Source organism: Ascaphus truei, chromosome 2 (assembly GCF_040206685.1).
Source record: "Ascaphus truei isolate aAscTru1 chromosome 2, aAscTru1.hap1, whole genome shotgun sequence".
Taxonomy (NCBI): domain Eukaryota; kingdom Metazoa; phylum Chordata; class Amphibia; order Anura; family Ascaphidae; genus Ascaphus; species Ascaphus truei.
The window spans coordinates 344,193,071-344,207,656 of NC_134484.1; the positions used below are offsets into that span (position 1 = coordinate 344,193,071).

Consider the following 14,586-nt stretch of genomic DNA (forward strand, 5'->3'; position numbering starts at 1 on the left):
GTTGTAGTGGAGGATCATGGATTGTGTTTTGAGGTGCAGTTTTGTTTATGTGTTTTTTGAAGGTTACGTGTATTCAATTAATTTTTGTTTAGGGTTTTTGATTCTGGTTAAGATTAAAGTTGGGAATAAATTTAGTTTTACAACTAGGATTTGGCTTCTTTGTAGCCTTTTTAGTTTTAGGATACAGATCAAATGGGAAATTAGAGTTTAGTATACAGTAATCACATTTGTCATATTTGTGTTTTACTTTCAGTTGCAAAGCCAATATCTCTACATTTTACCCTCAGTTGTCTTAGTTTTGAAAAGTGTAAAGGTTTCATAGGTTTTTATCTTGATTTCAAATTATTTTCAGGATATATTTAGGAGTGATAATGGACAAAAGCATTCCTGATGTTGTCAAAGGGATATATATATATATATATATATATATATATATATATATATATATATATATATATATATATATATATATATATATATATATATATATATATATATATACACAGCTGAAACCCATTATAACACAGTGCTCGGGGGCCACAGAATGAGACCGCGTTATAACCAGGATCACTATTTAAAAACAAAATGGCTGTCGCGATCATGGGTTCCACGTCCGCCGGATGGGGAGAGCTGAGCTAGCTCTCCAAGCTCTCCCTGAAGCCAGCGTTGCAGCAGCAGCCCCTTTGCAGGACTTACACATGCAGTGCAGGAGACTGTGGGCTGTGTGCAGTGCAGGAGACTGTGGGCTGTGTGCAGTGCAGGAGAGCTGGTGAGTCTGCCAGAGGGGGGTTTAGCGGGGGAGGATCTCAGGCTGTCTGCAGAAGCTGGGATGTCAGCTGTCTCTGTCGTGTGTGTGTGTGTTTATGTGTATGTATGTGAGTGTCTATGGGTGTATGCATGTGTGTGTATGTGTGTGTATATGTATGTGTGTGTGTGTGTGTGTGTGTATGTATGTATATATATATATATATATATATATATATATATATAATCAAAAAATAAATAGATGATACCGTTCTGTGGCTAACGAAATGCTTTTATTTGTGAGCTTTCGAGATACACTGATCTCTTCTTCCGGCGATGTTACAATGAATGAAGCAAGGATAACTTAAAAACAGTGTCTCTTGGAATGTTATCTGTGCTGGTCCTTCCCCCGGTGTGGATGAGATTTATGGCTGGAGGTGTCAAAGGGTAACTGAAAGCAAGTGAAGAAAGAGTGTGTATGTGTATCAGTGTGAATAAAAATGAATGGAGAGCCCACAGTATAAACTGTGCTCTACACAAGGTGTGTGTGGAGTGAGAGGGGATATAAATGGTGTGGGTGGGTGTGGAAATGTGAGAGTTTGTAGCACAACTAAAAGTGTGTGTGGATACTATGTGGTCCCTATTGGCAGTGCTTGACAAATCACCCAAAAATCTACTCGCCAAACCAAAAAATCTACTCGCCACCTAGCCCCGCCCCCAGCCCCTCTCAGGCCCCGCCCCCAGCTCCTCCCCTAGCTCCGCCCCCAGCCCCGCTTAAATTTTTTTTAAGTAAATTCCTAGTAAAACACATTCTTTTTTGACATAAGTTTATTTATTGTATTACATTTATACTTTACTACAATTAGTCCTTGTTACGTGTGTGTGTGACTATTTTCCTGCACCCATTAACCAGTGTCTGGACGCCCCCTCTTCACAATATCTAAAGCAGCAATCCCGACTGGGATCTTACCTGATCCGCAGTCCCTCAATGACCGACTGACGCGGGGATGACTGTCTGGGGGATTGGGTGGGGGGGGTGTTATCTGACTTGGTGGGGATTACTGACTGGGTGGGATTACTGACTGGGTGACTGGGTGGGATTACTGACTGGGTGACTGGGTGGGTGGGATTACTGGGTGGGGGTGGGATTACTGACTGGGTGGGGGTGGGATTACTGACTGGGTGACTGTGTGGGGGGTGGGATTACTGACTGGGTGACTGGGTGGGATTACTGACTGGGTGGGGATGGAATTACTGACTGGGTGACTGGGTGGGATTACTGACTGGTGACTGGGTGGGATTACTGACTGGGTGACTGGGTGGTGGTGGGATTACTGACTGGGTGACTGGGTGGTGGTGGGATTACTTACTGGGTGACTTTATTACTGACTGGGTGACTGGGTGGGGGGTGGGATTACTGATTGGGTGACTGGGAGGGGGTGGGATTACTGATTGGGTGACTGGGAGGGGGGTGGGATTACTGATTGGGTGACTGGGAGGGGGGTGGGATTACTGATTGGGTGACTGGGAGGGGGGTGGGATTACTGATTGAGTGACTGGGAGGGGGGTGGGATTACTGATTGGGTGACTGGGAGGGGGGTGGGATTACTGATTGGGTGACTGGGAGGGGGGTGGGATTACTGATTGGGTGATTGGGTGACTGGGTGGGATTACTGACTGGGTGACTGGGTGACTGGGTGACTGGGTGACTGGGTGGAGGGTGGGATTACTGACTGGGTGACTGGGTGGAGGGTGGGATTACTGACTGGGTGACTGGGTGGAGGGTGGGATTACTGACTGGGTGACTGGGTGGAGGGTGGGATTACTGACTGGGTGACTGGGTGGGAGATGGGATTACTGACTGGGTGACTGGGTGACTGGGTGGGATTACTGACTGGGTGACTGGGTGGGAGATGGGATGACTGACTGGGTGGGGGGTGGGATGGGTGACTGGGTGGGATGACTGACTGGGTGGGGGGTGGGATGACTGACTGGGTGGGGGGTGGGTGACTGGGTGGGTTACCTCTGGTGTCCTGCACACACACGTTCTCTCTCTCCCCCATACATACACACACACACTCTCAAACACACACACACACACACACACACACACAGTCTCAGTCGCTCTCCCCCATACACATACACACACTCAATCTCTCCCCCATATATATACACACACACTCTCTCTCTCAATCTCTCTCTCACATACACACACACTCTCTCAGTACCTCACAGTATCTCAGGAGCGCTGGAGGGGAGAGAGGGGGGGGGAGAAACACTCGGCTACTATCTCCCGCCCCGCGAGGACAGCAGGAGAGCACCGGGGGGGGGGGGTGTCTCCCGACCCGCGCGCACAGCGGGAGAGTGGCGGAGGTGGGGGGGGGGTATCTCCCGACCCGCGCGCACAGCGGGAGAGTGCCGGAGGTGGGGGGGGTATCTCCCGACCCGTGCGCACAGCGGGAGAGTGCCGGAGGTGGGGGGGTATCTCCCGACCCGCGCGCACAGCGGGAGAGTGCCGGAGGTGGGGGGGGTATCTCCCGACCCGCGCGCACAGCGGGAGAGTGCCGGAGGTGGGGGGGGTATCTCCCGACCCGCGCGCACAGCGGGAGAGTGCCGGAGGTGGGGGGGGTATCTCCCGACCCGCGCGCACAGCGGGAGAGTGCCGGAGGTGGGGGGGGGTATCTCCCGACCCGCGTGCACAGCGGGAGAGTGCCGGAGGTGGGGGGGGGGTATCTCCCGACCCGCGCGCACAGCGGGAGAGTGCCGGAGGTGGGGGGGGTATCTCCCGACCCGCGCGCACAGTGGGAGAGTGCACGCGGAAGAAATGAGGCAGACACTGATTTGGCTCAACAACTCAGAGAAGATCTGCGCAAAAAAAGAACAGATTATCGATATCTTGAAATGCAGAGACTTCGAGAGAAGCTGCCTCAATACAGCATGAAAGAGAAAATAATTAAAGTGATAAACACAAGTGATAAACGCGCACACAGCGGGAGAGTGCTGGAGGTGGGGGGTATCTCCCGACCCGCGCGGACAGCGGGAGCGCCAGGGACCGGGGGCAGGATGTATCAGTGTATATATAAATATTTTAAAGTGCATTAAATTCCCCCCACCTCGAGCATCTGTTCAAAATCCTCCATGACCGGATCAGCAGCAGCAGCAGCAGTAGCAGACACACGCGCACACCCCCTCCCCCCCCCCCATCATTACTTTACCCGTGCAGAGAAGGAAGGGCGGTTTGAAGTCCTGGTAAACTCCATCCCGCGTCACAGCCAATCAACTATCAGATAAAGGGATTATTATTTTTTTCGAGCAGGGCTTTTTTTTTTTTTTGCAGAGCAGGGGAAAAGTTACTGGCCACGAGCCAATATCCGATCGCAGCTGGCGAGCTGGCGACCGGGTTTGTCGAGCACTGCCTATTGGTGTATAGGGATGGAAAAATAAGGAGTATTAGTATGTGTGAGAGACAGCTGTGTGTGCATACATATAGCACAGTATGTACATACATGGCCTTTAGCGCTCATGGGAAGAGAGTTCGCTAGTGTCAGTAATGACTCATAAAATTTCGATCTCTGTTTAGGCCACTGCTAAGTTTCCCGAACAGTTGCATAAATTTGTATTCATGCAACCGTCTCTCTTTCGGGGTTTTAAGATTACCTTTGAGTATGGCAACCCTCAGATCGTTCATCTTATGGCCAGAGTCAGAGAAATGTTCGCCAACAGGACTGTCTCTTGTTCCTCGTGTGATGCTGTGGCGATGCAGGTTCATTCTCTTGTTTAGCCCCTGTCCTGTCTCACCTATGTAGTAGCAGCCCCCTGGGCATTTCATGCACATGATGAGGTACAAGACATTGCTGGAGGAACAGGTGAACCCTCCTCTGATTTTGTATTCCCGATTCTTGTGTGGTATTTGTATTGTGTCCGCTGTGTAGAGCATTGCGCAGGTTTTGCATCTTGGGTCCTGGCATGGTTTTGTCCCGCATTCAGTTGTACTGCTGAATACTTTACTCCTCACCATAATATTCTTGAGATTATGGGGTTGTCTGTATGATAATAAGGGTGCTTCAGGGAAGACCTGTTGCAGTCTTGTATCTTCCTGGAGGATGGGTTGTAGTTTCCTGGCGATCTTGCGTAGGGCTCCTAGGTGTGGGTTATATGTGACCACCAAAGGTACCCTGTCGCTTGTCTCCTTCTGTTTGTATTCAAGGAGATCAATTCTTTGTATTCTGGTGGCTTTGTGAATTTGCTGGTCTACAATTCTGTGGTTATATCCACGGTTTATAAAGTCTGATCTCAAGGCTTTAATCCTGTCTGCTGTGTCGGAGCATATCCGGTTGTATCGTATGGCTTGACTGTAGATGGTTGCATGTTTGGTGTGTGTCGGGTGGAAGCTGTTGTCCCTCAAATAGCTGGCTCTGTCTGTAGGTTTGCGGTATACAGAAGTCTGTAGTTGGTTGTTCTTTATGGTAATGGTGGTGTCTAGAAAATGTACTTCATCCGGGGAATGGGTGAGTTTGAGGTTGATGGTCGGGTGGAAAGTATTGAAGTTGTCATAGAACTGTAGGAGGTCCTGTTCGCCAGAGGTCCAAATCAGGAGGATGTCATCGATGTAGCGAAGGTATGTAAGGGGTTTCAAGTGACAGGTGGACAGAAAGTCACTTTCCAGTTTTGCGCAGAACAGATTGGCATACTGTGGCGCCATCCGAGTACCCATAGTGGTCCCGGTTGTCTGGAGGTATGTGTCATTTCCAAATGTGAAGTAGTTATGGGTCAGAATAAATTCAATGCATTTAGTCACTGTCTCTGTGAGTGGCTCCTGCGATCCCAGAAAGTATCTGCAGGCTGAAATCCCATCCTCGTGGGGGATGTTTGTATAAAGTGACTCTACATCCATAGTTGCTAGTAGTGTTCCTGTAGGGAGGGGGCCAATGGCATTCAGTTTGTTTAGCAGGTCGGTGGTATCCTGGATATAGCTGGGTGTGTTCCGGACAAGTGGTTTTAGAATGCCCTGATTATGATTATGATTATTGAAGCTCGGCTAACACGGTACTGATACCTCTACATGTATATATATATATATATATATATATATATATATATATATATATATATATATATATATATATATATATATATATATATATACATATATATATATATATATACATATATATATATATATATATATATATATATATATATATATATATATATATATGTATATATGTATGTGTATATGTGTGTGTGTGTATATGTGCATGTATATATATATGTATGTATATGTGTGTGTGTGTCTATATATATATATATATACAGTGTTCGACAAACCTATACATTTGCTCGCCCCGGGCGAGTGGATTTAACCCCCGGGCGAGTAAATATTGGCCCAAGCAGCACACGTTTGGTACTAGGTGGCGAGTAGATTTTTTTGTGTGGCGAGTAGATTTTTTGGTGATTTGTCAACCACTGTATATATATATATATATATATATATATATATATATATATATATATAGTGTGTGTGTGTGTGTGTGTGTGTGTGTGTGTGTGTGTGTGTGTGTGTGCATATATGTGTGTGTGTGTCTACAGTGGCGGCCGCCTTTATCTTAATGCGGCCGCCACCGTGGGAATTTAAAAACCGCGGAGGCCGGTTTCCCGCGCCTCGGGCGCTTTCAATGATAAGCGCCATTAGTGCTTATCTGATGATGCGGCCGCCGCGCGGGAAACTCCGATACAAACGGAGAAAATGCCCGGATAAATCCGGGTAAGTGTTAGAATAAAGGTGGCCGCAACAGTATGTGTGTGTGTATATATATATATATATATATATATATATATATATATATATATATATATATGATCCGAACCAATCCAAAGACCAGTAAAGAGACAGCAGACCGCACGGGGTTAATCCAAAAATCTATATTCACAACATGAAATACACGTAAGCCAACGTTTCGGTCCCACAGAGAGACCTTCCGCACGGCCCTGAGGAAGGTCTCTCTGTGGGACCGAAACGTTGGCTTACGTGTATTTCATGTTGTGAATATAGATTTTTGGATTAACCCCGTGCGGTCTGCTGTCTCTTTACTGGTCTTTGGATTGGTTCGTATCATACTTATTCTCTATGGGACTAGCATCTGCTATTACAACCTTTTCTACTACAGTGTGCTGACAGTCCTTCATGTGTATATATATGTGTGTGTGTGTGTGTGTGTGTGTGTGTGTGTGTGTGTGTGTGTGTGTGTGTGTGTGTGTGTGTGTGTGTGTGTGTGTGTGTGTGTGTGTGTGTGCATATATGTGTGTGCATATATGTGTGTGTGTGTATATATATATTCAACAAAGTAGTGATTGTATTTTTGACTTTACACTTTATGTGTATACGTGTGTGTGTGGGTGTTCAGAATAGTTGCCCCAATGTTGAATGAGTTTTTTTTTTTAAGTAAAAAATATTCACTACTTTTTGGAATTCAGGTAAAAACAAGCTCCTCTCTTCCGGCTGACAGATCAGTGTGGGGGGTGGGAGGGGGGGAGGAGGTGCTGGCAGCACAAGCAACATCCCAGAACAATCAAGAGGTGTGTGTGTATGTGAAATAGTTGTCCCAATGTTGAATGAGATTTTTTTAAAGTCAAAAATACAATCACTACTTTGTTGAAGTCACGGAAAAATCAACAAGTGTATCTATAGAGACTAGTGGCTTTCCATGTAACTGTCTTAATTCTGTCTGTCATGTATCTGCAATTCTTGCTCCATGGACTTATCCTGTCACTCTAGCCTGAGGGAGTCACTTCCCACTTGTGCCAATTTTCTTTTACTTGGGGCACCTTTATATGATGGTTGTAGACCTCTGAATGCAGGTCCCTCTCATATCAGAAAGGTCTCTGTACTATGCAACTTTTTGCCATTTAAGAATGTTTCAGCTAGATAACATTGCGATTGTACACAGGCATTATATACACTGTGTGTGTGTGTGTGTGTGTGTGTGTGTGTGTGTGTGTGTGTGTGTGTGTGTGTGTGTGTGTGTGTGTGTGTGTGTGTGTGTGTGTGTGTGTGTGTGTGTGTGTGTATTTGTGTAGTCGGACATTCTTCTGGGCAAATCCTGGAAGTTTGCCCCAAAAAAAAAAAACGGGAGCCACGCTCACACCGCATTATATGCGGATCCGCGTTGTAGCAGATTACGCTATAACGGGGTTGAGGTGTGTGTGTGTGTGTGTGCATGTGAAAAAAGAAGAAGCACCAGCTCCATAGCATAATTCTGTGTATGCAATATGTTAGGGATAAAAGAGTTAAGTCTACAGGACTTGCACTCACGTGATGGTTATAAATCACATTCAGTTGAGAGAAATGTAGATAAAGCATAACCAACTGAGGAATGGGTCCAGTGTCAGCTGTGCGGGTGGTGAGAATTTAACAAATACTGTATGTTTACATTTAAAAGTGCAATGTTTGCCATATCTTAAATCCCTTTGTATGAGTTTATAGTATTTTATCTTTCATTCAAATTAGATTTTTTCACAGTCTGTGTGAAATGAATAATCTTTTATTCTCATTTTCCAAGCAGATTCAGATATACTGTAGGGGATTCATTTGCCCCATTGATTTGTTTAATTATACACTAATCATGATTAATTAATAAAGAAACTTTTAACAAGAAGCAAATTCTACATTTTTATCTGTAGATCAGGCGATTTCAATGGTAAATGGAAAGCTCTAGTTTAGAGATGTGCTACTGAGTAGTGATTTGCTTCTTTGCAGTTTTGGGTGAACTTTCCAAAAGTTCACAAAACCTGTGAATATTCTGATATAAATTTTGGGTGCAAAACAGCCCAAATTGCTCAAAACTCACAATTTTAAATCAAATTTCAAGCACAAAAGCAATAGAAATGAATAGAAAATTCAATGATCACTGACTTTTTAGTATCATGCGAACTTGTTGCAAACTTTTGGATCATGTCGAACTTCTCTGTTTAGGCACGGCTCTACTCTAGAAAGCATTTTTGAATGATGGTGAAAATATGCACTGCTGTTTTAATTTCTCAGACTACTTCTGTTAAATTGACAAAGCTGGGCTGGTTATAATTGGGAAGTGTTAAATCAACCCATGGACTGGATAATATTACATATCACTACAGATACAACACAAAAGTTGACTTGAACATACCATTGAAGACATCTGGATACATTTTGAAACACCAGATGTCTAAAGCATTATCTACACTGCAGTCTGTGAGATCACAGTCAAAAACTGAAACACTTTAGTTCTGAGTTTGTGTGTGTTCTTAATGTATTGGTTATATTTCACAACTGAATAAGACCCTAGGTTGCAACTATAGCTACATTTTCAGTATGGACACATTGAAACATTTGTACAGCTAACATATAATTTAAATATACTAGAACATATTAAAATATGGCTACAAACATTTGTGGAGTTGCAAATAGGAATCAAAGTACAGTGTGCAAGAGTTGTTTTGCTACTACAGAATTTTTGCCTTCTTTAAATAAGTAATTGTATATATATACAGTATGAATGAGTACATTTTTGTGTTGATATATATCATATGTTGTATATAAAATGAAAGCTGATGGGCTAATGTATAAACTAATTATTTTCATGAGCATAACTCATGACTAAAACTGGATAAATCCCAAGTAGTGAAAGCATGGTACATTGTACAAATGTACATTGTTATATACAGAAATGTACAGTAGCTGGCATTATTACCTCTGCTTATTACACTAATTGTTTTCAATGGAGCTGCGTTATTTCTTGGGATAAATATTGTGATACCGTTAATGCATCACATTGCATTAACATGTGCAATAACGTCTGCTACATCTGGTTATGTACAGTATCGAGTGATTACTGTACCTATTTCTTACTTGTTTCTTGCATTTTCAGTAGGTCTTCCCCATCTCAGTGGAGAGTTCAGGCTGAGTTTCTTTTTTTCTCTAATTTTGCTTGTGGGTGTAGCTTGAAACCTATGGTTAACTAGAGCAGCTGTAGTATTCATCCTTGTATTATATGTATTAATCATACAGTGTATGAAACATGTTTTCAACAGAAAGAATAGCAGACTGAGGCATATTCTTTATTGGAAAGATGTGAGTTTTAGCTCATTTAGATTCTATACCATTGAAAATAGGTTCTTCCACCTCGTTCAATAATTCCAAGGATCGGTTCTTGTTCCAATAGTTTATTCAAAGACAATAGGAAGCCACCTGCATCATATATATTATATATATATTATATAATATATATATTATAAAGACATATATATATATGGAGAGCTTGAAATCCTCCCATCTTCAATCATACATTTCATTAAGGATAAATGATAATGTTATTAAAAAGCTACTGTCTATAGAGTGTGTGTGTGTGTGTGTGTGTATGTAGGGGGTGGGGGAGTTCCTGGTATATTCCACCCTTTAGATGTCTCTAACATCTCTCTGACTTTTTATAATTCCATTCAGAGCCCAAGCAACTGTTCACGCTGTGCCCACTTCCAAGATGGCCCCTATTGTGTAAAGACCTGTCCAGCTGGGTTCATGGGAGAAAATGAAACTCTTATCTGGAAGTACCCTGACGAAGCTGGTCTCTGTCAGCTGTGCCATCCTGAATGCAATCTGGGGTGAGTGGAAACTGAATATTGGTTCACTGATGTAGCAGGCGTATTAAATAGATGTTGTATCTTTTTCTGTGACTCTTGCACGTTCATGTGCATACCATTATCTTTATACCAGAAATCTCACCATGGGGCAGACATTAGAAGATTTTGCCCAGTTCAAAAAATATCTCAAATGGATTCCACTTATTGTGCTCATTTGGCCTGGTGTTTTAATTTTAGTTTTGTTTCTACATTTCTGGTTTTGTATAAAAGCGTATTGCTTTTGATTTTGGCGCTGGATTATGGGGAAAATGGGAATTTATTGAAAATAATGATAATGCCATTACATGGAACTATTTGTTTGCTTCCTCTTAAGTATTTATGTAATTTAGCAATAATAATGATATTAACAAACAGTGTTTAATGAGAAGGAGCTTTGGCGCTCGGGAGAAGGAGGCAACGGATGGATAGTATGGGCCTTTGCGGGGAGTATGTATGGGACTTGGGGGATGGAGTAGGTATGGACCTGGGGATGAGAGTAGGTCTGGGCGTGTGACAGTGGGGGCAAGAGAAAGGCACGGAACCACATGGGCCTACATGTGGTCGAGAATGGGCCCTACTGGAGGGACAGGCCCGTATGCTGGAGGGAACGGCCCATGTTCTGGAGGGAGAGGCGCAATTGTGCTGGAGAGGAGAGAGAGAGGGGCCCATTCAATTGCTGGCATTCCAGGAAGTTATGCCTAACTTCCTGTCCAGGCCAGTTTCCACAAAGCAGGGGAGCGGGGGAATGCGACCCATGGAGAAAGAGAAAAACTTGCATAGAGCAGTATTGCAGGGAAAACTGGATTCTCAAAGCATATGAGATCATCAAATATTATACTCACAAACCCACAGGGTATAAGGGCACATCCAAAACAGTGGCATGTGTGGATGGTAATGATGGTGTTGGTATACACTCGCTCCAGCGATCTCAGAGAAATAGGCATGATAGTGCAGATAGTGCTGAAAAGGCTACTTTATAATGTTATGTGACAACCCCATAAGATTTAAGGCGTACATCAATAAATCATTAAAAAACATTATACGATTGTATGTTGTGACTACCGCGGGTCGGGTGAGTCGTGTTCTCAACGCACTACACGGGGCCGTCCCTTCCGGTGATGTCACTTCCTGGTTCCGGTTGCGGCTGCTTGGTAACCTGGAGGACGCTTTCCCTGGCTCTGGACCTGTCCTCTGAGTCTCCGACAGGGCTGGCAGTCGACTACAAGTTTCGTTGCGGTGCAACTTCATCAGGAGCCTATTATACATATTAAAAGAAACCAGTGCAATGATGGCAATTTTGTCTAAAAATAATATCACCATTAATAAGCAACCCCACAACAATGTATTGCACATTGTGAGATTGTTGACCTTTGCTTATAAATTCAGTTGCTGTATTGTTCCTGTAGTAGTAGTTCACCTATTAAATAATAGTGTACAGAGCTTTTAAAACTTCCCAGGTCTCTTCTTCTTGTAGTGTGTAAAACAGTACACATTATGAGAGCTGTGAGGTTTAGGTAGCTCTGTACAGTATTATTTTATTATATTATGTTTATGAACAACTCGTATATTTATCCACTAAATGCTATAACAACCTGTGACTTTAATCTCTAAGTGACCCCATGAAAGATTTACATGTCAGGGGAAATCCCACATTTGTAAGGGGATTATTTCTCATTTTCTCTGGATTGAATGCAGTCAAATGACAGCAGTCCTTTTCCAAACGAATAAATTAACTCACTGTGTTTTATTTCATACTGTATGAACTTTTTCTTTACTGAACGGAACAGTAGAGACATCTGGTGGATACATAAAGTATTACATTACTTGGTGCAACAGATATCCTGTGAATTCAGCCAATACTGTTGAGGTTTAGAAAGGGCTGTGAATTGATATTGAAGCAAAATTGACACAACATGCTGCATTGGTAATAGTAATAGTATTTGTGAGAAAATGTTAAAGCTAATTTGTTTTGTTTGTTGTTTCAACAGATGCAAAGGACCAGGCATTGCAGGCTGCCCACTTCCTGGGTAAGTTTCATGCAGTTTACGTTCATGTAAACATCAGAGACATACAGTACTGTGCATAAAGCCACAGTGCCACCTACATGGTCACTTTTGTAAGGAACCATGGCACTAAGCATTGGATAAGAGCCACATAAATTTGTACGTCTAATGCTACCAAGTTATGTGGTAGTGCCACATACCACTGGTGAACCATCGATGGCATTGTTACTGGCTATATTGTATCTGAATACCACCGTTTTTATGCCTCTTCACAAAAATAAAAAGTTGAGCATGTGGCAAATTCCTTTTATATAAGAGGCAATCCCTCATAATACCAACGTGAACTTATTCCAGTGAGATGTTTAAGGGGTCTGATTTGGGTAATTGATACCTTTTTTCACCCAAACCTAACACCTATAAGTATTCTTAATATATATTTTTTTATATTAGACTTGGGAGTGTTTGATTTTCAAAATTGTTATCTACAGTAGTAGTATTCTGTTTACATGTGTATGCTACCAAGAATGAAGGGTGTTTTATCACTGATAGCACTATATAAAAAGCTGAATGTATATATATTTTTTGTAATGTTATGTTTTATTTTCTAGGTCCAGAGTCGCATCCATTGCTGCTGGTGTAGTTGGAGGCATCCTTGGGGTTGTTGTGATAGGACTGGTTGCCTTCTTCTTCTTTCGCAGAGGCCGAATCCATAGGAAGCGCACCCTGCGCAGGTTACTTCAGGAAAGAGAGGTACTGTAAGAGCAGAGAACATGGCAAGTGGGATCACTTTGCATTTTTGTATGGGCAGACCAAACATTATTTTCGACTGATTCTAGGTGATTAGTTGATCTTCTTTGTTGCGTAAGAACACGTTGGGGCCTGTTCATTAAACTCAGATATTTTTCATGCAACAGCTCCCCAAAATGGCATACAATTTGATAATAAAAATCTGCAATTATACCGTATTCATTAAGAATCACACAGTTTCACATCTCATTTGCATGCACTTTTCACCTGATTTCCGAGAGAGAGAGAGAGAGAGAGAGAGAGAGAGAGAGAGAGAGAGAGAGAGAGTTATCTCAGGTGTGCATCTCACCTATATGTGAGGAATGCAAGGTTCTGGGTGATCTGTAAACTCTCATCTTAACCTCTTCAGTTTACCACATGATCACATGATCTCAGCATCATTCAGGTCATGTCCTCCCCGTATGTGCAGACCAGTCAGCACTCCGATCTACCCCTGGAAAAAAAGCACAGTGCCATGATATGGAATTTCATATCCGGAACCAAAACACTCTACTTCCGTAGATACTATAGGGAGTGCCAGTAGCCACTCCGCTCGGCTAGCAGGGTTCATGTTATGGCAATGTTTAAAAAGCTCCCGCGCCCTGCAAGCCAATAGGAACCTGTGATGTCCGGTTCAGTTTCTTATCGGCCCATGTGATGTGGGAGCTTTAAACCCCAGCTAGCTTAGCTGGAGCAGGTACCGACACCTCCTGTGGAGATAGTATCTCCGATAGCAGGGGGTACCTAGAGCTGAAATGAATGGGGTTCATATTTGGTTAAAAAAAAGGTATAATTACTCATATTAGACCTTTAAAAATGTTACTGGAATTAGTTCACTTTGATCCTAGGAGACGCTTTTAAAGGGTCAGTCACAGGTTTTGAGCCCAAAACCCCAAAATTAACAACTTATCAATGGTTTGTGCCATGTTTCTATGTTTATTTCATTACATTTTGAATTTATGACACTTTGGATAAAAACATCACCACCAGAGTTAAGGTGGTGATAACAAAAATGAATAAAATAAACAAGAAATGCACCTCAGCAGAAGTCAAGTGAGGTCGTCACTGAATAAAATAGTTATGTTGTGTCTAATTGTGTTTTTCTAGCTGGTTGAACCTGTCACACCAAGTGGGGAAGCACCGAACCAAGCTCTTCTTCGGATCCTGAAGGAGACCGAGTTTAAGAAGATAAAGATTCTTGGCTCAGGAGCATTTGGCACAGTTTATCAGGTAAGATCTATGGACATATTAACTAGGAAGTATTACATCATAAGACACCTTCTGTGCTGAAAAAGACTTTACTGTATATCACCATTCAAGTGAATAATCCATATTTACTATGCAGTGTTACTCCATAATACACCAGAGATGCCTGAAGACAATGAACAGCCCATTCTTGAAC

General features: G+C 42.9%; 1 protein-coding gene across 1 annotated transcript in view; it reads left to right on the top strand.

The window, feature by feature from the left end:
- Positions 1 to 14,586, top strand: part of EGFR (epidermal growth factor receptor) — a 224,879-nt gene that overhangs the window by 194,961 nt on the left and 15,332 nt on the right. The window contains exons 15-18 of the mRNA XM_075586763.1: positions 10,220 to 10,377; positions 12,384 to 12,422; positions 13,007 to 13,148; positions 14,292 to 14,414. Of these exons, the coding sequence (XP_075442878.1) occupies positions 10,220 to 10,377; positions 12,384 to 12,422; positions 13,007 to 13,148; positions 14,292 to 14,414 (462 nt within the window). The remainder of the gene's footprint in view (positions 1 to 10,219; positions 10,378 to 12,383; positions 12,423 to 13,006; positions 13,149 to 14,291; positions 14,415 to 14,586) is intronic.